The sequence below is a fragment of the Oncorhynchus clarkii genome, chromosome 12 (assembly GCF_045791955.1).
Source record: "Oncorhynchus clarkii lewisi isolate Uvic-CL-2024 chromosome 12, UVic_Ocla_1.0, whole genome shotgun sequence".
In the NCBI taxonomy this organism is placed as follows: domain Eukaryota; kingdom Metazoa; phylum Chordata; class Actinopteri; order Salmoniformes; family Salmonidae; genus Oncorhynchus; species Oncorhynchus clarkii.
The window spans coordinates 62,959,519-62,987,039 of NC_092158.1; the positions used below are offsets into that span (position 1 = coordinate 62,959,519).

Sequence of the window (27,521 nt, forward strand, 5' to 3'; positions counted from 1 at the left end):
GCCCTATAGGACTTGGTCAAAAGTAGTGTACTAAATAGGGAATAGAGTACCATTTGAGACATCCTATAGCCTCAATCATCAAGGACAGGGGACAAGAAATCAAGCTATTTTTGGCTTATGAGGGCACATGCACATCGTATGCATGCATGAGTGTCCTACTTGCTATTACTGTATGAATGATCCATGTACATACGGTAAATTACTGCAAACTCACTTTGCACTGCAAATAACAGCTGGCAATGGCAATGTTCTCAGTCAAAATCAGTAAGCCAATGATCACTCTTGGCTATTATTTCAGGGCCTTAAAGGATTCTTGTAAATCTCTACAAAGTGTGACCGTACAACCTTGGCCCAGAGTAGGATTTGATCTGTCAGTGGCCTGTACAATTGTGCCTGAAATCATTACTGTACTAGTTGTAAAAACTGAACGGATCTGGATGACCTCTACTAAACACTATGTACTGACTCCGGGGCGTGTGAAGGACCACAAGGATGTCCGGTAAGAACAGAGCCAAAGGATGTCAGGGCAAAGAGGTTTTATTGTCACCAAAACACACTCCCAGTGTAGTGGAGGGCATACGCTGTATACCCACTATTTTTCAGTGGGCATTGCGTATATTTACTTCTTAATCCCCACTGTAGTGTAGTGGATGTATAGGGCGTATCAATTAATAGGGTTGATGGAACAGATCGGAATGTTTATCTTAAAATTTGATGAACTAGAATTTCTTTACATTTTAGGCGCAGTAATGTACACACGGTAGTAGACCTGCCCGTGAATGTTCCAAAATTAGTTTGCGGAAAACATCGTTCTACATTAAAGATGCAAGATGCTAGGATAAAGGCTAGGATAAAGCACTGGACCTGGAAATGACTACCATGTGGGAAAGAAATTGTCACCGTAGCATACAATTAATTATACCAGTAAAAGATTAACTATCTGCACAATTAAGGACTGTAGTATGAGACAATGGCATCAGACTGAACAGCCCATGTGTAGCCATAGCATTATCGGTAACAAATATACTGAACAAAACTATAAATGCATACATTTCAAAGATTTTACTGAGTTACAGTTCATATAAGGAAATCGGTGAATTTAATTAAATAAATTAGGCCTTAATCTATGGATTTCACGACTGGGCAGGGGTGCAGCCATGTATGAGCATAAGCCCACCCACTGGGGAGCCAGGTCCAGCCAATCAGAATTTGTTTTTCCCAACAAAAGTGCTTTGTTATAGCCCACTCTCAGATGATCCTGCACGTGAATTAGCCAGATGTGGAGGTCCTGGGCTGGCGTGGTTGTGAGGCCTGTTGGACGTACTGCCAAATTCCTTAAAACGATGTTGGAGGCAGCTTATTGTAGAGAGATTAACATGAAATTCTCTGGCAACAGTTCTGGTGAACATTCCTGCAGTCAGCATGCCAATTGCATGCTCCCTCAAAAATTGAGATATCTGTGGCATTGTGTTGTGGCAAAACTGCACATTTTAAAGTGACATTTTCTTGTCCCCAGTACAAGGTACACCTGTGTAATGATCACTGTTTAATCAGATTATTCATATACCACACTTCTCAGGTGGATGCAGTGGGGGATTTAGGTATAGACGACTGGGCATCTTGCCGGCGGCAGCACGGAGCGTCCGCATCCCAAAAAATCGGGATGGTGATATTTGCACAATCGGTTTTCCATCGCTCATTTGCACCACACGTCAATGATATGTCACTGTGTGGGACTGTGGGCCAATTAACCTTGTCGGAGAGGGCGCCCCATTTCTAGTTTGTGAGCTCGGCAGGCTACTGCATGGGAAGGTCTCCCACTCAGAAGTACGAGATGGGGAGGGGGGTGGGGGTTGGTTGACCTCAGGTCTCCCCACTGGAAGCCCGAGGTAGGGGGGGGCGCAGGAATCTATCAAATAGCGCACCTCTAACTTTCTACAGTAATTAGTAAATTAGTCTACGGCAATTAGTAAAATCAATCACACTACAAAAGGCTAACAAATAAACCACAATTCATTCATAATACTGTGAATATCTAGTTTCACAGACATATTGTTTCATTTTTTTCTGGTTTGTGTAAAATCGTTAAGAATAATATAAAACCGGTCTGCACACCAACAAGGTGAATTGGTTTAGTCTTGACTCTTGGTTGACAGTGTTGGGGGGGATGGATAATGTAGTATTGACTCTTGGTTGACAGTGTTGGGGGGGATGGATAATGTAGTCTTGACTCTTGGTTGACAGTGTTGGGGGGGATGGATAATGTAGTCTTGACTCTTGGTTGACAGTGTTGGGGGGGGTGGATAATGTAGTCTTGACTCTTGGTTGACAGTGTTGGGGGGGATGGATAATGTAGTCTTGACTCTTGGTTGACAGTGTTGGGGGGGGTGGATAATGTAGTCTTGACAGTGTTGGGGGGGGTGGATAATGTAGTCTTGACAGTGTTGGGGGGATGGGTAATGTAGTCTTGACTCTTGGTTGACAGTATTGGGGGGATGGGTAATGTAGTCTTGACTCTTGGTTGACAGTGTTGGGGGGGGGATGGGTAATGTATAGATGCTCGAGCGCCAAATTTACACTAATTTGTTTCTATTGGTCTTTGTCGCTTCTTTTTGATATGAGTCTTATTTTTGTACATATTTGTATATTTATAGTTTTAAATGTTATGATTATTTGTGTTCCAAATGTTTGAATAAAAATGACAGTTCGTGCAGAATGCTTTTATTTTGTGGCGGGTCGGGGGGCTGAAGGGGGTTTGCCCAGGGAGCTAGAACCGTCACTGGGTGGATGGATTATCTTGGCAAAGGAGAAATGCTCACTAATAGGGATATAAACAAATTTGTGCATAAAATGAGAAAAATAAGATTTTTTTTGTGCATCTGGAACATTTCTGGGATCTTTTATTTCAGCTCATGAAACACTTTACATTTGTTCAGTGTAATTAGCCTAGCACGCAGAGGCACATAAATGAGTACAAACATCAATCCCTGCAAACAAACTCCACTATCAACTCTCAAATATCTCATAGGAGTGCTGATCTAGGTTCAGTTACGCCATTTAGATCATGATGTATAAAAATGACATGGACGGGGAGGACTTGATTCGAGATCAGCACTCCTATGGGCCCTGGAGTGGTTTTCCCCAAGTCAATTTCCTTTTAAAGGATACACAAAATGTAATCTTTACCTTACATCTTTCATGGTTAGTTACACCAACTAATATAGTCTGTGGGCGTTCCTTTGAACTGATACACATTCCAACCAAGTCCGTACAAATGAAGACAGCATCAAGTCATTTTTTCCTTTTTTTATTTTTCAAAATTATTTTTGTGTTTCTGTACAACAAATTCTGTAGCAGACCTCCGCTCCACTTTGCATTGAACCTGAACGTAACTTGGCTCTCTCTCTCTGTACAACAGTTCTATATCCCAGCACACAAATCCATTCCTCTTTCTATCAGATTCTCGCTCATCCATCATCACCGTTGCCCTGCCCCACCAACTGAGGTGTATCTCAATAGTCTTTTGAGTCCCCTCCTCATCTCTCCTTCGTTTGAATGATGTGAAAGGACAGGTTAAAGGGAATTTCCAAAACACATCCACCAAAGTCCTTTCACCTGTGCTGTTTTCTATATGCCGGTGAAGGGGATGAAACGAGGAAAAATAACTACTTTTGACTATTGAGACCCACCCCTCTGAGCGTACATCGGCACTACATGTGGGCAGCGACATCACACATTCTCTGTCCCGTCAGCGCTGTCTCCATGCCCTAGTCTAAAAATCACAGCCTCTGAAAATGAATCTAGCATGTTCCGTCGTGAACGTGTAAACTGAAGTAAACCACCCCAGACGTGTCTTGAGGTAACTTAGAGGTTAGAGTATTGAAATGCACCACTGGAGACCCAATGTTTCCCACCCCACCATTTTGTTGTAATGTTGGTGCTGTTCAGATTTGGCAGTGTGAGTTTAGGAGCCAAAGGTAGATGATTCTCTACACAAGAGATCCTGGGCTCAGTTAGAATACTTTAAAATAGCTCATTCCTTTCTACTACTTGACTACTGAGGAGTGGGGAAGGTGAAAGCATAAAAGCGGCGACACTTCGCTTCAATCTAACCCTGTTCTATCCAGAAATATCTTCCAGGAAGGAAAGGAAGGACACAATGACATTCACACCAAGCTATTTAAAATGTATGCACTTGCTTGTTCTTGGCTGTTATATATGTATGTATTTTTAAAGACCAAAAACAAATTCTGAGTATTTTTGGTGGGGTGTAGTAGTGTATAGGATTAGTACTGTAGTGTACAATCAACAAGCTTGGCTGGTCCGTGTCAACATGAACCACAAGAAGAGAGGTACAATATGGCACAAAACGTGCTGGAGTAGAGGCTGACTTTAGTCTAGAATTCAATATATTCACACACACACAGCTAAAAACATGAACGGCCCATCCACATTTAATACTGGCTCTATAACACCACAAACGTTCGTGGTAATGCACTGCCCAGTAGACTCCGACCCTGAGACCATAGAGGGAATGCTTGGGGAAAGGAAGTCGTTTTTCTCCTTTTTAAAAAATAATAAAAACAATTGCATTCTTTCCATAGCGCTCCATAACAGTAACATTGCTCTTACTCCCCACCTAGTGGTCAAAATTGGCAATTAAAACATTTAAAAAAAAACAACATTTTTTTTAAAACAAAATTAGTGTACAACAAACATTACAACTGCTCTAGTAGTAATAATAATAATAATAGCAACCATATCTATTTTCCCTCAAAACTATTTTCCAATTTCTATTCACATGGCAAAATGATCATTATTATTACTCTACCAGCGTTTCAGAGTGCTTTTATGTACACTAAGTACAATGTCGGACAAAGGTGTTGGACAGTGAACAATCTTCAATTTTACTGTCAAAACTTCGGACAGGTATTATATACTTATATGCATTTCTATAAACATGTATGAATACAATGCTTTCTGTACAGCACTTTCATGCATTGGAACTGTAATAACTGCTTTATGCACATGTACTTCTACACACCTACCAGGCTGTGAGTCCAGGAATGGGTCAAGCGTGAAAAAACTAAGCGAGCGTTGAGCTCTGTACACACACACCCGCTTTCATAATGTTCACAGGGAAATTATTGCTCGGCAGTGGCAGAGTTGTGTTGGGTCAGCCGAGCCACCGGATGGCAGTGTTACATCTGTCATATATTTGAAAATCCTATTACCAAAAAAACAAACAACTGTTTCTGTAGTTGCCTCTCGTGGTTCAGCTCCTTGCTCCACCACAAAATGGACAGTATACGACCCATCTTTACCTAGTATGCTTCGCGTGTTAGTTTCTGCGTTATTTACATAGTTTACATTGTATTTTAAAGCACCCTCTTTCGAACAGTTTTATCTCCACATCCACTAATTTCTCTCAGTTTGATGTCAGCAGAGAAACCCATTGCTGTTAAAACTCCCCTTTAAAAACACTGCTTTCCTCCCACTTGTATCCCTCCCGTCTGTGCAGACATTGTTATACTCTAAGGTGTCTGTCTAATCTAAGCAGCTAGTCTGCTCAACTGACCCCTACTGGTGGCCAGCCCTGTCTGACCTTACTGTTAATAGCCCCGCCCCCTCCCTCATCTAAACCCTTCTCCTGAATTTGTGAGAGAGATGACCTCATCCAACAATAAAAATCACCTTGAACAATAGGAATGGTGGACCTGCTTTGGCTCCGCCCTTTGTGGTGGTAAACCTGTTTTAGCACCACCCCCTCCATGAACAAACACTCTGGTAGAAAGAAGTGAGATCAGGGACATTCAACCCCCCCCACCCCCCCACTTACTGCATGGCATATCTCAAACGACACCCTATTCCTCTTATGAGAGGGTTAGAGTATCGTTTCAGAGGCAACCTCAGAGAAAGGGCAGGCTTGGTTTGTTCTCTCACCCCGCCCCTTTAAGACTGAGGGGTGGAGCCTATCGTTGCCCTTCCCCTTTAAGAGTAGGAGAGGTGGGAGCCGTTGGAGATGTGTGAGGTGACCGAGGTGCTCCGGCTCAGAACCCCCTCGCCCCCCCCTGCCCCGCCGGGCCCCCCTGAGGCCGTCCTCCTCAGGGGCTGGGGGCTGTTCCTCAGGGCCATCAGGCTGGGGCCCCTGGCAACCAGACCCCCGTATCCCCCTCCCTGGGAAGACGAGGAGGAGGAAGAGGAGGGCGGCGAGGAGGAGTAGAGGGAGATAGGTGGTGGGGGAGGCGGGGGTGGCAGGAGAGCCAGGGACTGGGCTGAGGCGTGTTGGGAGAGGTGGTGGTGATGAACTCCTCCCCCGTGGTGATGGTGTTGGTGTCCTCCACCACCCCCCCACTCTCTCTCCCTCTCGCGGTCCTCGCGCTCGCGGCTCTCTCGGTACAGGTGTGGCGTGCTCTGGTGGTGGTGGTGGTAGTGCTGGGGGAGGTAGTGTTGCTGCTGCTGCTGCTGCTGGTGATGGTGATGATGGTGGGAGGACGAGGAAGAGGAGGAAGATGAGGAGTTGGAGGAGTGGCCTCTACCACTCATGTTCATCTCACTATCCCTCCCCAGGCCGTGAGACAAAGTGATCGACTCGGCACGGCTGAAACCTCCTCCACCGCTGCAGCTGTTCTGGCTACGCCACGAAGGGGGCGCCACAGAGTTCTGCACGCCGTGGCTCCAGTGGCTCCCGGAGCGAGGAACAGGGCGGGAGGGCCAGCCCGCGGGGCCAGAGGAGGGGCTGGGATTGGGGTAGCCCTGGTTGAAGGCCTCGGCGGGGATGCCCGTCAGAGCCATGTTGCTGAAGCCAAGACGCATGCTCTCCGAGTCAAATGCCTCGATTTCCCGTGCCTGGCGCTCCAGTAGAGTACGGATACGCTCTGAACGCTCGTTCTGCAGAGACAGCATCTCTTCCTCAATCTAAGAGAGAGAGAGAGGGACGAGGGGAGAGAAATTATATTTTAAGTAGCCTCTCCTTTTTGGTGTCATCTATATTGTACATTTTATCTTGCACACACACACACACTCCCTTCAGACACCCCTCCGCTCCATCTCTCCGTGTCGCTCTCACCCTCTGTTCCAGCAGGGCCCTGCGGATGGACACCCTTTGCTCCAGGTCCTTGGCTTCTCTCTCGTGCTGGGAGTCTGTGTGAATCTTGATCTTGCTCTGGTAAGCGTTCAGCAGCTCCAACTCCTGCTGCAGCTGCATCCGCAGCACCTGGTATTCTGCTTCCTGGGTCTCGTCCAATCGCAGCTAGAGGAGGAAGGGGGGGAGTGGACGTCAGTAGAGCACACCCTGGTCTAATGGACGGTTTGGGGATGTCTACCACTCAAAATGTGGGATTTGTAGTCCTAATTTGTCATTTTAGTAGTTCTAGAGCTTAGCAAGGACGTAGTAGGTGTTTGTTGAACTGAAGTTCGTTGGTATACATTTTTGGTGTGGCTGGTTTAATGTGTAGATGTATAGTTGATGTGTAGTGGGTGTGATCTGCAGTATGTGCGTGTCTTTGTGTGGGTTATGTCTCTCTGCGTGTGTGTAGTTGTTTTGTAGTACTGCGTCGTTGTAGTGGTCAGGTGTATGAGAGGTGCACGGTAGGGTCCTTGCCTTACTCACAGCCTGTGTGGACAGCATGTCGTTGATGGAGTGGTCGTATTGCTCGGCCAGGATGGCCAGTTTCCTGGTCTGCTCCTCCTTCAGCCTCTTGAGCACCGCCTTGTGGTCGGCCTTGGGAGTGCTCTCCAACAGATGGTTCCTCAGGGCCTTGTACTGACGCGTCTGGATCTTACACGTGTCCTGGAACTGACGCTTGATCTGGAGCTCCTTGGACTGGGAGAGGGGAGAAAGGAGAGTGAGGGAAGGAGGGGAGAAAGGAGAGTGAGGGAAGGAGGGAAGGAAGGAGAGTGAGGGAAGGAGGGGAGAAAGGAGAGTGAGGGAAGGAAGGCGAGAGGGAGCCTTACCTTGAGGCTCTTGGGCTGCTGGCGGACCTCCACGGTGTGTTTCTGCCGGAGTTCCTGCTCCCTCCGCTTGTTGTACTCCATCTGGTTGGTGAGCTCTGTCTGGTGCTGCGTGCGGATCAGGTCGGCCCGCGTACGCTGCACCGCCCCCAGCTGACGGAACTCCAGCTCCTGGGTGGACTCGTGGTGCCTCAGCAGCATGGCACACTCCAGGTCCCTCTGGGTCTGCTTCTTGTTCAGGTCCTGGAGGGAGGGGAGAAGGGAGAGAGCCCACAGAGAGAGTTGGGTAAAGGGAAAGAAACATGTATAGGAAAAAAGATGGAGAGGGAGTGAGAGAGGGTAGGAAACGTGTCAACCAAGTGATCACAATACAATTAAGTAGCTTGTGTGTGTGTGTGTGTATGAATATATACACACACCAGATGGGATAGTGTATCGCCGCAGAAGGCTGTGGTAGCCATGCTGGTTAAGTGTGCCTTGAATTCTAAATAAATCACTGACAGCGTCACTAGCAAAGCACCCCCACCCCATTACACCTCCTCCTCCATGCTTCACGGTGGGAACCACAAATGCGTAGATCTGTTCACCTAATTTGCGTCTCAAAGACAGGGCCGTTGGAACCAAAAATCTCAAAAACGTTGACTTTTTTCACTGGTCTAATGCCCATTGCTCGTGTTTCTTGGCCCAAGAAACACTTATCCTCTGCAGCAGAGGTAACTCTGGGTCTTCCCTTCCTGTGGCGGTCCTCAAGAGAGGCAGTTTCATCATAGCGCTTGTTGGTTTTTGCGAATGCACTTGAAGAAACTTAAGGTACTTGAAATGTTATGTATTGACTGACCTTCATATCTTAAAGTAATAATGGACTGTCGTTTCTCTTTGCTTATTTGAGCTGTTCTTGCCATAAAATGGACTTGGTCTTTTACTTTAATAGGGCTATCTCCTGTATACCACCCCTACCTTGTCACAACGCAATGGATTGGCTCAAAAGCATTAATTAAAGAAATTCCACAAATAAACTTTTAACAAGGGACACCTGTTAACTGAAATGCATTCCAGGTGAGTACCTCATGAAGCTGGTTGAGAGAATGCCAAGAGTGTGCAAAGCTGTCAAGGGGTGGCTATTTGAAGTTTTTCAAATAGAACATATATTTTGTTTAACACTTTGTTACTACATGATTTCATATGTGTTATTTCATAGTTTTGATGTCTTCACCATTATTTTACAATGTAGAAAATAGTCAAAATAAAGAAAAACCCTGGAATGAGTAGGTGTGTCCAAACTTTTGACTGGTACTGTGTGTGTGATGTATGTATGTATGTATGTATGTATGTATGTATGTATGTATGTATGTATGTATGTATGTATAACTTTAGTCCGTCCTCTCGCCCATACCCGGGCCTCGAACCCTCTGCACACATCAACAGTCACCCACGAAGCATCGTTACCCATCGCTGGTTTGCAGGTTTTCCTACTTACAAAGCATGTAGAGGTCTGTAATGTTTATCATAGGTACACTTCAACTGAGAGAGACAGAATCTAAAACAAAAATCCAGAAAATCACATTATATGATTTAAGTAATTTGCATTTTATTGCAAGACAAAAGTATTTGATACATCAGAAAAGCAGAACTTAATATTTGGTACAGAAACCTTTGTTTGCAACTACAGAGATCATACGTTTCCTGTAGTTCTTGACCAGGTTTACACACACTGCAGCAGGGATTTTGGCCCACTCCTCCATACAGACCTTCTCCAGACCCTTCAGGTTTCGGGGCTGTCGCTGGGCAATACGGACTTTCAGCTCCCTCCAAAGATTTTCTATTGGGTTCAGGTCTGGAGACTGGCTAGGCCACTCCAGGACCTTGAGATGCTTCTTACGGAGCCACTCCTTAGTTGCCCTGGCTGTGTGTTTTGGGCCGTTGTCATGCTGGAAGACCCAGCCACGACCCATCTTCAATGCTCTTACTGAGGGAAGGACGTTGTTGGCCAAGATCTCGCGATACGCGGCCCCATCTATCCACCCCTCAATACGGTGCAGTCGTCCTGTCCCCTTTGCAGAAAAGCATCCCCAAAGAATGATGTTTCCACCTCCATGCTTCACGGTTGGGATGGTGTTCTTGGGGTTGTACTCATCCTTCTTCCTCCAAACACGGCGAGTGGAGTTTAGACCAAAAAGCTTTCTTTTTGTCTCATCAGACCACATGACCTTCTCCCATTCCTCCTCTGGATCATCCAGATTGTCATTGGCAAACTTCAGACGGGCCTGGACATGCGCTGGCTTGAGCAGGGGGACCTTGCGTGCGCAGCAGGATTTTAATCCATGACGGCGTAGTGTGTTACTAATGGTTTTCTTTGAGACTGTGGTCCGAGCTCTCTTCAGGTCATTGACCAGGTCCTGCTGTGTAGTACTAGGCTGATCCCTCACCTTCCTCATGATCGTTGATGCCCCATGAGGTGAGATCTTGCATGGAGCCCCAGACCGAGGGTGATTGACCGTCATCTTGAACTTCTTCCATTTTCTAATAATTGCATCAACAGTTGTTGCCTTCTCACCAAGCTGCTTGCCTATTGTCCTGTAGCCCATCCCAGCCTTGTGCAGGTCTACAATTTTATCCCTGATGTCCTTACACAGCTCTCTGGTCTTGGCAATTGTGGAGAGGTTGGAGTCTGTTTGATTGAGTGTGTGGACAGGTGTCTTTTATACAGGTAACGAGTTCAAACATGTGCAGTTAATACAGGTAATGAGTGGAGAACAGGAGGGCTTCTTCAAGAAAAACTAACAGGTCTGTGAGAGCCGGAATTCTTACTGGTTGGTAGGTGATTAAATACTTATGTCATGCAATAAAATGCAAATGAATTACTTAAAAATGTGATTCTGGATTTTTGTTTTAGATTCCGTCTCTCACAGTTGAAGTGTACCTACGATAAAAATTACAGACCTCTACATGCTTTGTAAGTAGGAAAACCTGCAAAATCAGCAGTGTATCAAATACTTGTTCTCCCCACTGTATGTATGCATGTAGAGAATTGCCTTGAGACAGTTGAGACATGGATTGTGTGTGTGTGCCATTCAGAGGGTGAATTGGGGGGGGGAATGTTTTGAGTCAATAAGTATTTAACCCCTTTGTTATGGCAAGCCTAAACAAGCTCAGGGGTAAAAAAAAATAAATAAATGTGCTTAACAAGTCACATGGACTCACTGTGCGCAATAAGTGTTTAACATGATTTTTTTTAAATGACTACCTCATGTACAGATATCTGTAAGGTCCGTCAGTCGAGCAGTGAATTTCAAACACAGATTCAACCACAAAGACCAGAGAGTTTTTCTAATGCCTCGCAAAAGGGCCTCTATTAGTAGATAGTGTGACGACCCTCCCAGTCTGTCTGCTATATTCTCCTCCTTTGCTCTTGTTTTCCTTAATAGGATGTCGTCGATGGAAGGAGCTGGGAGGGTCGTCAGCGGAATGGGACACCTGGGCCCGGGTGTGTCCCGGGATAAATTCACCTGTCTCCCATACATGGAGGAGACTCTCTCCACGCAGACACACTTGGATTTTGGTAGTGGTATTTTTGTGGCCGCTTTGTTACCTTTCAACACCACTCATTATCACATCTATGCACGCAGCCACTCACACCATTGTTAATTGTATATAGGTCACTTCAGTTAATAAATATATATTTGTTTTTTTCCTCCTCATCTCTTTTTTTGGTACGGGCTTTGGGCCGGTTCGTGACGTGTCGGGGCTCGTCCGGGATCATAAGGTTGGTTCCTAGACATCCTGATAGCTAGTATTTTGTTGCATTATGGATGGGTTAATGCTTATTGGAATGTGCTTCGTTTGGTATTCACGGCACAAGTGTTTAGTATAGTGCCTTTAGATACGCATCAGTGATTTTGGTTGTCCAGGGACGCCATAAAACAAGTGCGTTGCCTGGTAGAGTATGCCAGTGGGCTTAATACAAGCGTCGTTGGGGCTTACTGGTATGTGTATTGTGTTTGGAGGGGAAAACGTGGAGTTAATGTTTTGAAACGCCGTAGATGCTTTGTTTGCATCTTTTGTTACAGCTTTTTGAGTTGTAATGTTTGGTACCCAGTGCTGGTTGCCTTTGTTTGTTTGATAAACTTGCCACTGCGGTGGATAGTTGGTTGTGTTCTGCATTGGAGAGAGTATCATTGGTTAGTTTCCAGGCCCCTGCCCAGGCTGGAAACTCTTGCTCTACTCGCTGTTGGGACATTGGTCTGAGGTGAGTACAATCTGCTGTGTACCTCAGTGGTAGATTTGGGTAGGGTAGTGTCATTTGCAACCCGGAGCTATGGCCACTCCAATACCTTGACTTTGTTGTCCTTAACTTCTTATGGCTGGGGGGCAGTATTGAGTAGCTTGGATTAATAAGTTGCCCAAAGTAAACGGCCTACTCCTCAGTCTCAGTTGCTAATATATGTATATTATTATTAATATTGGAAAGAAAACACTAAAGTTTCTAAAACTGTTTGAATGATGTCTGAGTATAACAGAACTCATATGGCAAGCAAAATCCTGAGGAGAAATCCAAAAAGGAAGTGAGAAATCTGAGCTTTGTATGTATTCACCAATGAAATCCCCTTGAGATATTAATGTTGTACTGCCTAGGGGTTCCACTAGATGTCAACCATCAATAGAAATTATAATGAGACTTCTATGGTGTTGTGGGAGTGAATGATAGCAGAATCAGTCAGGTGTCTGGCAGTCAGCCATTTTCTGATCATGCTTATTTCTCATGGTAGTCACTTGCGTTCCATGGCTCATGAAGACAAGAAGGAATAGTCCGGTTGGAACTTTATTGAAGGTATATGTTAAAAACATACTAATGATTGATTCTGTACATAGTTTAAAATGTTTCTTCGACCTGTATATAACATTTTGAAGTTTTTGTCCGATGTAACGCTGACCAGAATGAGCGTTTGGATATGTATACCAAACACGCTAACAAAAGAAGGTATTTGAACATAAATTAGACATTTTCGAACAAAACAAACATTTATTGTGGACCTGGGATTCCTGGAGTGCTTTCTGATGTAGATCAAAGGTAAGGGAATATTTATCATGTAATTTCTTGTTTATGTTGACGTCAACATGGCGGATATTGTCTTCGGCTTGCAAATGTTTCTGAGCGCCGTCTCAGATTATTGCATGGCTGGCTTATTCCGTTTTTTTGAAATCAGACATCTACATTTATGATGAGTATTTATGTTGAATGATGTGGCTATGCAAAATCACTGGATGTTTTTGGAACTAGTGAATGTAATGCGCCAATGTAAACTCATATTTTGATAAATATGAACCTTATCAAACAAAACATACATGTATTGTGTAACATGAAGTCCTATTAGTGTCATCTGATGAAGATCAAAGGTTAGTGATTCATTTTCTCTATTTCTGCTTTTTGAAACTCCGCTCTTTGGCTGGGAAAAAAATGGCTGTGTTTTTCTGTAGCTATATGTGGTGACCTAACAATCGTTTGTGGTGCTTTTGCTGTAAAGCATATTTGAAACCGGACACTGTTGTGGTATTAACAACAAGAATAGCTTTACAATGGTATGAGATACATGTATCTTTGAGGAATGTTAACTATGAGATTTTTGATGTTTTGAAAATGGTGCCCTACACTTTGACTGGCTGTTGTCATATCGCTCCCGTTAACGGGATTGCAGCCATAAGAAGTTAAGCCATTTTGCCACAACTTTGGAAGTATCCTTGGGGTCATTGTCCATTTGGAAGACCCATTTGCAACCAAGTTTTAACTTCCTGACTGATGTCTTGATTGCTGCTGCAATATCCACATAATTATCCTTCCTCTGATACCATCTATTTTGTGAAGTGCACTAGTCCCTCCTGCAGCAAAGCACCCCCACAACATGATGCGTCCACCCTTATACTTCACGGTTGGGATGGTGTTCTTCGGCTTGCAAGCATCATCCTTTTTCCTCCAAACATAACAATGGTCATTATGGCCAGACAGCTCTATTTTTGTTTCATCAGACCAGAGGACATTTCTCCAAAAAGTACGATCTTTGTCCCCATGTACAGTTGCAAACCGTAGTCTCACTTTTTTATGGCGGTTTTGGAACAGTGGCTTCTTCCTTGCTGAGCGGCCTTTCAGGTTGTCGAAATGTGGACTCGTTTTATTGTGGAAATAGATACTTTTGTACCCGTTTCCTCCAGCATCTTCACAAGGTCCTTTGCTGTTCTGGGATTGATTTGCAATTTTCGCACCAAAGTACGTTCATCTCTAGGAGACAGAAAGTGTCTCCTTCCTGAGCGGTATGATGGCTGTGTGGTCCCATGGTATTTATACTCGCGTACTATTGTTTGTACAGATGAATGTGGTACCTTCAGACGTTTGGAAATTGCTCCAAATGATGAACCAGACTTGTGGAGGTCTACAATTTTTTTTTCCTGAGGTCTTGGCTGATTTATTTTTATTTTTCCATGATGTCAAGTAAAGAGGCACTGAGTTTGAAGGTAGGCCTTGAAATACATCCACAGGTACACCCTCCAATTGACTCAAATGTCAATCAACCTATCAGAAGCTTATAAAGCCATGACATTTTCTGGAATTTTCTAAGTTGTTTAAAGGCACAGTCAACTTAGTGCATGTAAACTTGTGACCCACTAGAATTGTGATAGTGAACTAATCTGTCTGTAAACAACTTTGGAAAAATTACTTGAATCATGCACGAAGTAGTCCAAACCGACAGTTTGTTAACAAGACATTTGTGGAGTGGTTGAAAAACGAGTTAATGACTCCAACCTAAGTGTATGTAAACTTCCGACTTCAACTGTATCATCTCTCTTCTGTGTTGCCCAGTGTAATTGACATTTCTCTTGTGGTCTGGTGTGCTCAGCAGAGGGGAAGAGCGAGATTATTTTGAGAATTTACTTGTGACTATGGCGTCTTATGTAGATGAGTTAATTCGCTGTCCATCAGAGTAACTGTTAGAATTATGTACTAAAGAACTTGAAGATCGCTGATCACTACCAGGTTGAAATTTGTGATAAACGTCTAAAATCATCTTAGGTTGATATATATACACTAGAAGTTACCACTGGGCAGCCTCTGCCGAGGACTCGCCATCTCCCCGTTTTGCTACAATGGTCGCTCTGTCTGAGCCCTAGTTGAGCCTGGCTCCTGTGGTAAAGCTGACTTCGGTCAAGAGTGTTACTACTGTCAGGGTTCTGGTCATTGGAAAAACGAATGTCCTGTTCAGCCTCCAGTATTTATGCTACAGTAGTTTATGTGTCGGGGGGCTAGGGTCAGTCTGTTATATCTGGAGTATTTATCCTGTCTTATCCGGTGTCCTGTGTGAATTTAAGTATGCTCTCTAATTCTCTTTCTCTCTCTCTGGGGACCTGAGCCCTAGGACCATGCCTCAGGACTACCTGGCCTGATGACTACTTGCTGTCCCCAGTCCACCTGGTCGTGCTGCTGCTCCAGTTTCAACTGTTCTGCTTGCGGCTATGGAACACTGACCTGTTCACCGGACGTGCTACCTGACCTGCTGTTTTCGACTCTCTAGAGACAGCAAGAGTGGTAGAGATTAGAGGTTGACCGATTAAATCGGAATAGCCATAACAATCGGAAATCTGTATTTTTGGGCGCCGATTTGCCAATATATATTCATTTTTTTATAGATCTTTTTTAAATGTTATACCTTTATTTAACTAGGCAAGTCAGTTAACACATTCTTATTTTCAATGACTGCCTAGGAACGGTGGGTTAACTGCTTTGGTCAAGGGGCAGAATGACAGATTTTCACCTTTTCAGCTCGGGGGACCCAATCTTGCTAACTTACAGTTAACTAGTCCAACGCAATAACGACATGCCTCTCTCTCTCTCGTTGCACTCCACTGTTACACGAATGCAGTAAACCAAGTTGCTAGCTAGCATCATACTTATAAAAAACAATCATCACTAGTTAACTACACATGGTTGATGATATTAGTAGATATTATCTAGCGTGTCCTGCATAATCCTGTATAATCAGACTGAGAATACAAGTATCTGACTGAGCGGTGGTAGGCAGAAGCAGGCGCGTAAACATTCATTCAAACAGCACTTTCATGCGTTTTGCCAGCAGCTCTTCGTTGTGCGTCAAGCATTGCGTTGTTTTTGACTTCAAGCCTATCAACTCCCGAGATGAGGCTGGTGTAACCGAAGTGAAATGGCTAGCTAGTTAGCGCACGCTAACTAGAGGGACGGAAGCTATACTGTTACACTGGCAATACTAAAGTGCTTAAAAAACATCCAATAGTCAAAGGTTAATGAAATACAAATGGTATAGAGGGAAATAGTCCTATAATTCCTATAATAACTACAACCTAAAACTTCTTACCTGGGAATATTGAAGACTCATGTTAAAAGGAACCACCAGCTTTCATATGTTCTCATGTTCTGAGCAAGGAGCTGAAACGTTAGCTTTCTTACATAGCACATATTGCACTTTTAATTTCTTCTCCAACACTTTGTTTTTGCATTATTTAAACCAAATTGAAAATGTTTCGTTATTTATTTGAGGCTAAATTGATTTTATTGATGTATTCTATTAAGTTAAAATAAGTGTTCATTCAGTATTGTTGTAATAGTCATTATTACAAACATTTTTTATTTTTTTTAAATCTGCAGATTAAATCGGTATCGGCTTTTTTGGTCCTCCAATAATCGGTATCGGCATTGAAAAATCATAGTCGGTTGACCTTTAGTAGAGATGCTCTTAATGATCGGCTATGAAAAGCCAATTGACATTTACTCCTGAGGTGCTGACCTGTTGCACCCTCTACAACCACTGTGATTATTATTTGACCCTGCTGGTCATCTATGAACATTAGAACATCTTGGCCATGTTCTGTTATAATCTCCACCCGGTACAGTCAGAAGAGGACTGACCACCCCTCATAGCCTGGTTCTTCCTAGGTTTGGGCCTTTCTAGGGAGTTTTTCCTAGCCACCGTGCTTCTACACCTGCATTGTTTGGGGGTTTTAGGCTGGGTTTCTGTACAGCATTTTGTGACATCAGCTGATGTAAGAATAGCTTTATAAATAAATGTGATTGTTCTCAGGGTAAATTCAGTGCTTATGTTAAACTTAAGCCCAAGGCATTAGCAGCGCCTGTCCCACATCAGTTCACTCTTGTCACTCTCTCATGCCCAGGGGCATGTGAAAGTTCATATTGACCCAGATTATTTGCCTTTCACTACAGAGGGTTTTGTGTCAATGTCAGGAAGTAACGACCAAGTGCCAGTGAAGATCTTGAGACACAGGTGCCTCTGATCGTCTGTGTTGCCCTTCTCTGCGGAGACTGATTCGGGGGAATAGTGTTTTAATTAGGGGAATAGGTTTGAACTCTGTCAGTTCCATTGCAAAAACTGATGTGGGATTCTGAACTGGTGAAAGGTGAGGTTGATGTAGGGGTGCGTCCTTCGTTGCCTATTGAGGGTATCAACGTTATCTTCGGGAATAACTTGGCTGGTGAGCGTGTATGGTCTGTGTCTCCATCTCCAGTGGTTTCCAATAGGCCATCAATTGTAGGGATTCCCGATGAGAGCGCAGAGTTTCCCCAGAGGTGTTCTCTGTGTGTGCGATGACACGTTCCATGAGCCTTGGCGACCTGGCCACTGCGCCGGCTAACGATGGTACAAAAATCTGTCACTACATTCCCTGTTATTCCATTATCTCTGCCCTCCCAGCCTGTTTGCAGGATTCTTTCTCTGCTCGTTTTCCTTAATAGGATGTCGGTGGGCGAAACTGGGAGGGTCGTCAGCGGAATGGGACACCTGGGCCCGGGTGTGTCCCGGGATAAATTCACCTTTACCCCATTCATGGAGGAGAATCTCTTCATTTCAGACACACTTAGATTTTGGATGTGTTTGCTTTGGCACCTTTCAACACCACAGCTATGCATACAACCACACACACACCATTGTTAATTGTAAATAGGCTACTTCAGTCAATAAATATGTTTTTGTAACTTGGGTGCCTGATCAATTTCACATAGAAATGCAATGTTAAATGTCATTCTCATTGAAAGCAAGTTTAAGAAGCAGTAGATCTGTTTTGTACACTAGTTTAACAGGTGAAAATACTATTTTTGTTTATTGAAAATATGTTGCCTTCAGGAAGGAATCAGACATGGACTTTTTCCACATAGCCTTATTCTAAAATGTATGAAATGAAACTATTTCCTCACAATACCCCATAATGGCAAAGCTGTGCTGCGACACTCCCCATCCAACCTGACCGAGCTTGAGAGGATCTTCAGAGAAAAAAACCTCCCCAAATACAAGAGTGCCAAGCTTGTAGCGTCATACCCAAGAAAACTCGAGGCTGTAATCACTGCCAAAGGTGATTTAAGTACTGAGTAAAGGGTCTGAATATTTATGTTCCTAGCAAACATTTCTTGCTTTGTCACTACGGGGTAGATTGAGGGAAAATAAACAATTTTAGAAATCGGCTATACGATAAAATGTGGAAAAAAGTCAAGGGGTCCAAATACGTGTCGGGGGATTGGGCGAGGTTCGAGAGGCCCAGGGACTGGGTTAAGCCTCGCCCCACCCCTATACCTTACGGTCTATTTCCTCGAATTGCTGGCAACAGTGTGGGACTGTTTAATTCAGGGGGTGTGGATTTACATGCTAATTAGGCTTGGGCGGTATATCGGCGCATTTGGAAATAGCCACAGGATGGTGTATCAATACATTTTTATATTTGTAGCTATACTAAACAAAAATATGAACGCAAAGTGTTGGTCCCATATTTCATGAGCTGATATAAAATATCCCAGAAATTTTCCATATGCACAAAACGCTTATTTCTCTACAATTTTGGGCAGAAACTTGTTTACATCCCTGTAAGTGAGTATCTTTGCCAAGATGGCATATCAAGAAGTTAATTAAAAACAGCATGATCATTACACAGATACACCTTGTACTGGGGACAATAAAAGGCCACTCTAAAATGTGCAGTTCTGTCACAACACAATGCCACAGATGTCTCAAGTTGAAGGAGCGTGCAATTGGAAGGAATGTCCACCAGAGCATTTAATGTTATTTTTCTACCATAATGTTTTAGAGAATTTAGCAGTACATCCAACCGGCCTCACAACTGCAGACCATGTGTAACCATGCCAACCCAGGACCTCCACATCTGGAATCTTCACCTGTGGAATCGTCTAAGACCAGCCACCCGGACAGCTGATGAAACTGAGTATTTCTGTCTGTAATAAAGCCCTTTCTGGGAAAAACGCATTACGATTGGCTGGGTCTGGCTCCCCAGTGGGTGAGCATATGCCCGCCATAGACTCGGGCCTAATAAATGTATTGACTGATTTCCTGATTTCCTATGAACTATAACTCAGTGAAGTTGTTAATTGTTGCAGTTAACATGTGCAATACTTTGAGATAAAGCAAATTGCTTTTCTCATTTCACCTGTCACATTATGAAGCATACCATAGTTCCCCAGAACAGTTCAGCCAGTGATGTGTTAGTAAATAGCACAATGGGAGAAAGCAGGATCAGGTGAGTCCAGCTGTGTATTGACAGAGGTCGTGAAGTCAGTGTTGTTGTCCCCCCCCCCGCATCTCCTCAAAGAATGTACCAGATTTGCCAGTTCTTGCCGTGAGATGTTACCACACTCTTCCACTAAGGCACCTGCAAGTTCCCGGACATTTCTGGGGGGGAATGGCTCTAACCCTCACCCTCCGATCCAACAGGTCCCAGAGGTGCTCAATGGAATTGAGATCCGGGCTCTTTGCTGGCCATGGCAGAACACTGACATTCCTGTCTTGCAGGAAATCACGCACAGAACGAGCAGTATGGCTGGTGGCATTGTCATGCTGGAGGGTCATGTCAAAATGAGCCTGCAGGAAGGGTACCACATGAGGGAGGAGGATGTCTTCGCCGGTAACGCACAGCGTTGAGATTGCCTGCAATGACAAGCTCAGTCCGATGACGCTGTGACGCCCCAGACGGACCCTCCACCTCCAAATCGATCCTGCTCCAGAGTACTAGTCTTGGTGTAACACTCAATCCTTCGACGATAAACCGAATCCGACCATCACCCCTGGTGAGACAAAACAGAGACTCGTTTTGCCAGTCCTGCCTGGTCCAGCGACGGTGGGTTTGTGCCCATAGGTGATGTTGTTGACGGTGATGTCTGGTGAGGACCAGCCTTACAACAGGCCTACAAGCTCTCAGTCCAAACTCTCTCTGCCTATTTGGGACAGTCTGAGCACTGATGAAGGGATTGTGCGTTCCTGGTGTAACTCGGGCAGTTGTTGTTGCCATCCTGTACCTGTCCCGCAAGTGTGATGCTCGGATGTACTGATCCTGTGCAGGTGTTGTTACACATGGTCTGCCACTACGAGAACAATCAGCTGTCCGTCCGGTCTCCCTGTAGCGCTGTCTTAGGCGTCTCACAGTACAGACATTGCAATTTATTGCCCTGGCCACATCTGCAGTCCTCATGCCTCCTTGCAGCATGCCAAAGGCACGTTCACGCAGATGAGCAGGGACCCTGGGCATCTTTCTTTTGGTGTTTTCCAGAGTCAGTAGAAAGGCCTCTTTAGTGTCCTAAGTTTTCATAAGCTATTAGTGTCTTAACGACCGTTCCACAGGTGCATATTCATTAATTGTTTATGGTTCATTGAACATTTATGGTTCATGGGAAACAGTGTTTAAACCCTTTACAATGAAGATCTGTGAAGTTATTTGGATTTTTACAAATTATCTTTGAAAGACAGGGTCCTGAAAAAGGGGGGAAAAAATTGTTGAGTTTATAACTTTACGACCTGGATTGCCGGTCTTGCAATTAATGTTTTTCGTTTGCGCTCGTTAGCATATTTAGCCATCAGAATCCATGGAAATTTGCTATTACTCGTACTAATTTGGTAGCATTTTAGTAATAGACACCCAATGGGCTTTGTGTTGTTTGGCGCATCCTTGTGTACTAAACCGGTAGTACCGTAAATCCCGGGATGAGTGAAGGATGGTATGACGATATGAAAATATGTTTAATGCCCAAACCTATTGCTAATCAATTAAAATTTTGTGCGAATCACACGACTATGACGTGTGGCTCTAAATCGAGGCAACAGTTGTATTAGATGTGACTTTGAAAAATGGCAAAATTGCCAATCAAAATAATTGTTTTAGCACATTAGCCATATTATTTTTGGGATGCCAAATTGATTCTGATTTGAGGCATATAAAGTTTACAATGAAATAGTTTTTATAAGTTAAATAACTTCTGCTTGAGTCGATAATGGTGGGGTGGGGTGGGGTGTTCTAAGGCTTATGCTAGATGGTGATGGAGAGATCTGCCAATTAAACCTCTCAGAGACCTCTGAGCAGGTCAATCTCCTCCAGTAATATACCTATACTATAGGTATTACAATAGGTCTGCTTTACCTCTCTGAGCAGGTCTTGTTCTAGATTGTGTCGGGCCAGCAGCATCTTCCTCTTGTACTGGCGACACTGCAGCTCGTAATACTGCCTTTGTCTCCTCAGCAGCCCCGCCTCCTCTTCTGCCTGCAGCTGCTGCAGACACTCCTTCTGACGCACCAGCCATTCCTGCTTCTCCCGCTTAGGGGTCGACTGGTTCTCATTCAGTTCCTAGTAGAAACACAGGGGGAAGGGTTAGAGGGTGACACCAACCACCCCGGCTTCTCCAGAATAGGGGTCGACTGGTTCTCATTCAGTTCCTAGTAGAAACACAGGGGGAAGGGTTAGAGGGTGACACCAACCACCCCGGCTTCTCCAGAATAGGGGTCGACTGGTTCTCATTCGGTTCCTAGTATAAAACAACAGGGGGAAGGGTTAGAGAGTGACACTAGCCACTCATTACAACACAGGGGTAAGGGTTGAAGGTAGGGACGTGACAAATGGCTCATAAAATTGCAGAGTAATGGTCCAATTACGTATGTATGAACACTAGGGCCGGGCAATTAAGTTAAACGTACCACAGTCATACCATTGAAAGCGCCTCGGCTAGGGCATGTTTTTGTGTCTAAGGGTACAATCAGGCTTTTTAATTGCCGACAAAACCTTCTCCAGAGAAGGTTTCGAAGTGCCACTGAACGGGTATTTTACTTGTCTGTAAAGGAATGCCGCTTCTGAAGAGGAACTAACTGTCAATCAAATTATCTTGAGCTGCCTGCATCTCCCATAGCAAGCTAGCAAGGGATGGAGAGAGAGGGAAGGTGCACAGTATAGGAAGGTTGGCCACCAGACAGACGGAGTCAAAACCGTGCACTAGGCCCATCTATCGGCAATCAAAAGCTGCATCTCGCAATTTCTAGCAGTAAAAACAACTTCAGTAAAGCAGGGTCTATCATCAATGAATAGGCTAGGGGAACAGGCCGAAGACTGAACACACACCTGCATCATTAGTGAAGAGAAAGAGCAGACGAGCCAGCTGCACTGTGATAAAAAATAAAAAACATCCGTAGGATTACAAATGTTTTGAAGACTTCAACTTAACCGCAAGAACAGATACAATGTTTGATTAAAACAATTTCAAATCTTGCTTACATTGGTTCTCTATGCTTGGGAATACTTGGGAACAGATTTCTGAAAATGTTTAGCTGATTTGTGGAGCTGTTTTCCTGGTGTTTATACAGTCTTATGTGCAACAAGGAAACATTTATTATTTGTTTTATATTTTGCAAAGAAAAATTGGGGGTCCAAATAACATTTGGCCTGCGGGCCGCCAGTTGAGGAACCCTGGGTTAGGGGGTGACACAAGCCAATCAAAACACAGGGAGGAGGGTTAGAGGGTGGCACCAGACACTCCTGGGTCAGTCCCATGTGACTGCAATTGTATGGTTGTCCTGAAATGGTTGGAATAAGGTTGTCGTGTGGTTGGAATAAGGTTGTACCTCTTTGAGCTGGTCCTTGCGCTGGCGGTACTGGCGTTTCTGAGATTCCAGTAGACTGGTCAGCTCTTTCTTCTGCTGGCTCAGGATATGCTGCTGGAACTTCTTCTCCTCAGCTAGGGCTGCCTTGGTCTAGAGAGAGAGGGAGGTGTTTGGTATTTTTATTAGGATCCCCATTAGCTGTTGCAAAAGCAGCAGCTACTCTTCCTGGCGTCCACACAAAACATGAAATAATACAGAATATTAATAGACTAAAACAGAACTAACTTTTTTTTTTTAAGGGACACGTAGCTTACATATCAATACATACACAAACTATCTAGGTCAAATAGGGGAGAGGCGTTGTGCCGTGAGATGTTTTTTTAAACCAGGTTTGTTGTTCATTTGAGCAATATCAGATGGAACGTATGTCCATGCAATAATAGCTTCCTATATAATACTGTACGCTTTCTTGAATTTGTTCTGGATTTGGGGAATGCGAAAAGAGCTGTGTGTGTAAGCTGACGATGCAAACATTTTGGGATTTTCAACACGTTTCTTAAAAAAAGAAGAAGTGATGCAGTAAGTCTCTCTTAAACTCTTAACCAAGAGACTTGCAAGCAAAGTATTTATATCAGCCCTCGGATTACAGTGAAGAGCAAGATGTTCCGCTCTGTTCTGGGCCAGCACTAGGTCTTTCCTTGCAGCACTCGACTAGACAATAATCAAGATTAGACTAAACTAGAGCCTGCAGGACTTGTTTTTTGGAATGTGGTCATCAAAAAAGCAGAGCATCTCCTTAAGCAGAGCATCTTTATAACCATTGAATCTATATGTTTTAGCCATGATAATTTACAATCTTAGGTAACACCAAGTAATTCAACAGTCACACCATTCATTACCAGATTCAGCTGAGGCCTAGAACTTAGGGAATGATTTGTACAAAATACAATGCTTAGTTTTAGAGATGTTCAGGACCAGTTTATTACTGGCCACCCATTCCAAAACAGACTGCAACTCTTTGTTAAGGGTTTCAGTGACTTCATTAGCTGTGGTTGCTGATGTGTATATGGTTGAAATCATCAGCATATATGGACACACATGCTTCATTTAATGCCAGTGGTAAAACTAGAAAAGAATAGAGGGCCTAGAGAGCTGCCCTGCGGTACACCACATTTTACATGTTTGACATTAGAGAAGCTCCTATTAAAGAAAACCCTTTGAGTTCTATTAGATAGCTCTGAATCCATTATATGGCAATCTGAGGTTGAAAAACCATAACACGTTTTTTAAACATGTTATGGTCAATCATTTCAAAGGCTGCACTGAAATCTAACAGTACAGCTCACAATCTTATTATCAATTTCTTTCAACCAATTATTCAGTCATTTGTGTCAGTGTAGTACATGTTGAGTGCCCTTCTCTATAAGCAAAATAATTGGCAACATCAAATGGTTTTGAGATGAAAAAGCCATCTAATTCAATAAAAGATAGGGTTGAATGTGTCTTTCTGCCCATAATTTTATTTAAAATACTCCAAAGTTTTTTTCCCATCATTCTTTATATAAATTGATCTTGTCTTCATAATACAGTTTCTTCTTCTTTTTGTTGAGTTTAGTCACATCATTTCTTAATTTGCAGTAAGTCAGCCAGACTTATTAGCCACTCCTTTTGCTCCATCTCCTTCACCATTACAGTTGTTCAATTCCTCATCAATCCATGGAGCCTTAACAGTTCTAACCGGCAGTTTCTTAACAGGTCCATGTTTATCAATAATTGGAAGAAGCAATTTCCTAAATCCATCAAGTGCTCCTTATTAATCACATTAGACCAACAATTTATTTTTTTCATCATGCAAAATATTTGGTATGATCTCTTATACACTATTTTAGGCCCAGCTTTTGGAACTTTGGCCTTCCTGGATACAGCCACAATATTGTGATGAAGGGAGAAAAGTCATAAATTATGTTAATCTTTCCCGGTTTGACCCCCTCTCCTCCAAAACTCTGGTTCTCCACCCCTCCTTCTTTCCTCCAGTCCCGCCATCCCTCACCTCCTTCTCCAGTATGGCCTGGTGTTTCTTGCCCAGTTTGTCCCCCTCTCCTCCGAAGGTGTTCCTCTGGTTCTCCAGCTCTTTGTCTAGTCTCAGCTGGTGCTCATCCATCTCAGCCTTCAGCTTGTTCTCCAGGCCCATCAACTGTTTCTGGTGCTGCCGCCTCATCCTCTTATAACCAGACATCTGCTCCCTCAGCGCTGAGCCCTGCTCGTGCTCCTGGATCTGACGGGTAACCTGAAGAGAGAGGGGAGAGGGAAGAGAGAGAGGGGGAAGAGAGAGTGGGGAGATAAAGGGAAGGAGAGAGAGGGAATGTGTCTCAATAGTATCTGACTTTTCGATTGAGCCTGCCTGGAGAGACAGGTGGGCGGGGTTTTCAGTTGTGGGACAGTTCCATTGGATCGGAGGCAAATTCAATCAAGCTGAGGCAAAGTAATTGGAAGAAAACAATAAAAGCATTCATAGTAGTATGAGAGAGGGGTTAGGGGTTGTGCTAGTGGTTGAGTCAGAGAGAGGGGTTTGGGGATGTGCTTACCAGGGAGGCCGTGCGAATGGTGGCGAAGTGGTCCCGGTTGCGGTAGTAGGCCCTGCGGCGGGCGGCTGACGAGGGCTGCTGCTGGTCTATCTCTGGCTGGTATGGGTCATCATAGATATTATCCTGACCCTGGGGGAGGGGGACAAGGAGAGAGAATTCGGGAGGAGAGGGAAGTTTAATTAATGTCCACAGACAAACAAATTGCACACACCCAATATACGTACCACATACACACACCACCATCTTCTTTCTCTCTAGCACACACGCACGACACACACACACCTCTCAGACTTACAGTAGGGCAGTGTATGATGGAGGAGACTGTTCTCTCAGACTAACAGTAGGGAAGTAAAATGAAGGAGACTGTTCTCTCAGACTTACAGTAGGGCGGTGTATAATGGAGGAGTTGGAGGTGACCGTGTGCTCTCCCTCGGTCATCATGGCCATCTCGTTGCTGTCGTCGGAGCCGTCCGCCAGGCTGTTGACCGAGGAGCTCTGGGAGCTGGCGGAGATGGACATACTGGGCACAGACTGGGAACTCTCCATGCTGCCCACAGTGCCTGTGCGCAGCAGGTACTGCTCCACCTCCTGGGTGAGAGGGAGGGGGAAGGAGAGAGGGAAAAAAAAAAGACATTATAGAGACAGAAAGTTAACATAAAATACAATACCTTCAGAAAGTATTCACGCCTAGACTTTTACCAAATGTTGTTGTGTTACAGCCTGCATTTAAAATGGATTACATTGAGACTGTCACTGGCCTACACACAATACCCCGTAATTTTTACAAATGAATTAAAAATTAAATATCTTGAGTCAATAAGTACTCGACCCCTTTGTCATGGCAAGCCTAAATACATTCAGAACAAATGTGCCTAACAAGTCATAAGTTGCATGGACTCACTGTGTGCAATAATGTTTAACATTATTTTTGAATAACTACCTCATCTCTGTACACACATACAATTACTGAGGTCCCTCAGTCGAGCTGTGAATTTCAAACACAGATTCAACCACCAATACCAAGGAGGTTTTCCAATACTTTGCAAAGAAGGGAACCTATTGGTAGATGGGTAAAAAAATAAAAAAGCAGACACTGAATATCCCTTTGACACGGCAAAGCTATTAATTACACTTTGGATGGTGTATCAATACACCCAGTAAGTACAAAGATACAGGCATCTTTCCTAGTTCAGTTGCCGGAGAGGAAGGAAACATTCAGGGATTTCACCATGAGGCCAATGGTGACTTTAAAACAGTTACAGAGTTTAATGGCTGTGATGGGAGACAACCGAGGATGGATCAACAACATTGTAGTTACTCCACAATATTAACCTAATTGACAAGAGTGAGAAGGAAGCCTGTACATAATACAATATTCAAAGACGTACATCCGGTTTGCAATAAGGCACTAAAGTAAAATTGCAAAAAAAAGTGGCAAAGAAATTCCAACTTTATGTCCTGCATACAGTGTTATGTTTGGGGTAAATCAAACAACACATCACTGAGTACCACTTCATATTTTCAAGCTCTGAGACTTACCCAGAAAGACTCATAGCTGTAATCGCTGCCAAAGGTGAATCTAACATGTGAATATATTTCTAAAAACATGTCTTCACTTTGTCATTATGTGTGGATTGGGGGAGAAAAAAATAAATATTTAATCCATTTTGAATTCAGGTTGTAACAACAAAATGTGGAATAAGTCGAGTGGTATGAATCATTTTTGAAGGCGCTGTAAGTGAAGGACACAGATCTGCCCTAACAAGTGTGCCCCGTACCACCACCTCCCCACCATACAACCAGAGGAGGTCCATTATGGGCCTTATTAACATGAGGGGGGGGGGGGGGGGGGGGGGGGGGGAGCTCCTACCTCCTCCTCCTCGCCTCCCTCTGGGGTGGGTCCGTTGTGGGCTTCGTGGAAGAGGATCTTCTTCATCTTCCTGTACTGAAGGTTGTCCAGCTCCCGCACTGCGTCCTTGGTCCTCGCTATCAGGTCCATCACCGCCGTCAGGGGACGCTCACGACACAGAAACCGGTGCTACCGACAGGGGGAAGTAGGGGAAGAAAGGAGGCGGGGAAGAGGGAGTGCAAC

The 27,521-nt window shown here is 44.2% G+C and overlaps 1 protein-coding gene across 3 annotated transcripts in view; it reads right to left on the reverse strand.

The window, feature by feature from the left end:
* Nucleotides 1-3,003: 3,003 nt before the first annotated feature.
* LOC139420950 (serine/threonine-protein kinase TAO2-like) overlaps nucleotides 3,004-27,521 on the reverse strand; it is a 33,376-nt gene continuing 8,858 nt past the window's right edge. For 2 of the 3 annotated variants that reach the window (XM_071171382.1, XM_071171383.1), the window contains 10 exons: nucleotides 27,300-27,467; nucleotides 25,811-26,017; nucleotides 25,430-25,558; nucleotides 24,895-25,131; nucleotides 22,866-22,994; nucleotides 21,397-21,600; nucleotides 7,957-8,196; nucleotides 7,604-7,825; nucleotides 7,070-7,252; nucleotides 3,005-6,918 (listed from right to left, as the gene is read on the reverse strand). In XM_071171382.1, coding sequence (XP_071027483.1) covers nucleotides 5,992-6,918; nucleotides 7,070-7,252; nucleotides 7,604-7,825; nucleotides 7,957-8,196; nucleotides 21,397-21,600; nucleotides 22,866-22,994; nucleotides 24,895-25,131; nucleotides 25,430-25,558; nucleotides 25,811-26,017; nucleotides 27,300-27,467 — 2,646 coding nt within the window. In that variant the 3' untranslated portion in view covers nucleotides 3,005-5,991. Of the gene's footprint in view, nucleotides 6,919-7,069; nucleotides 7,253-7,603; nucleotides 7,826-7,956; nucleotides 8,197-21,396; nucleotides 21,601-22,865; nucleotides 22,995-24,894; nucleotides 25,132-25,429; nucleotides 25,559-25,810; nucleotides 26,018-27,299; nucleotides 27,468-27,521 lie in introns of all 3 variants that reach the window. The other variant, XM_071171384.1, reaches the window with a different exon arrangement.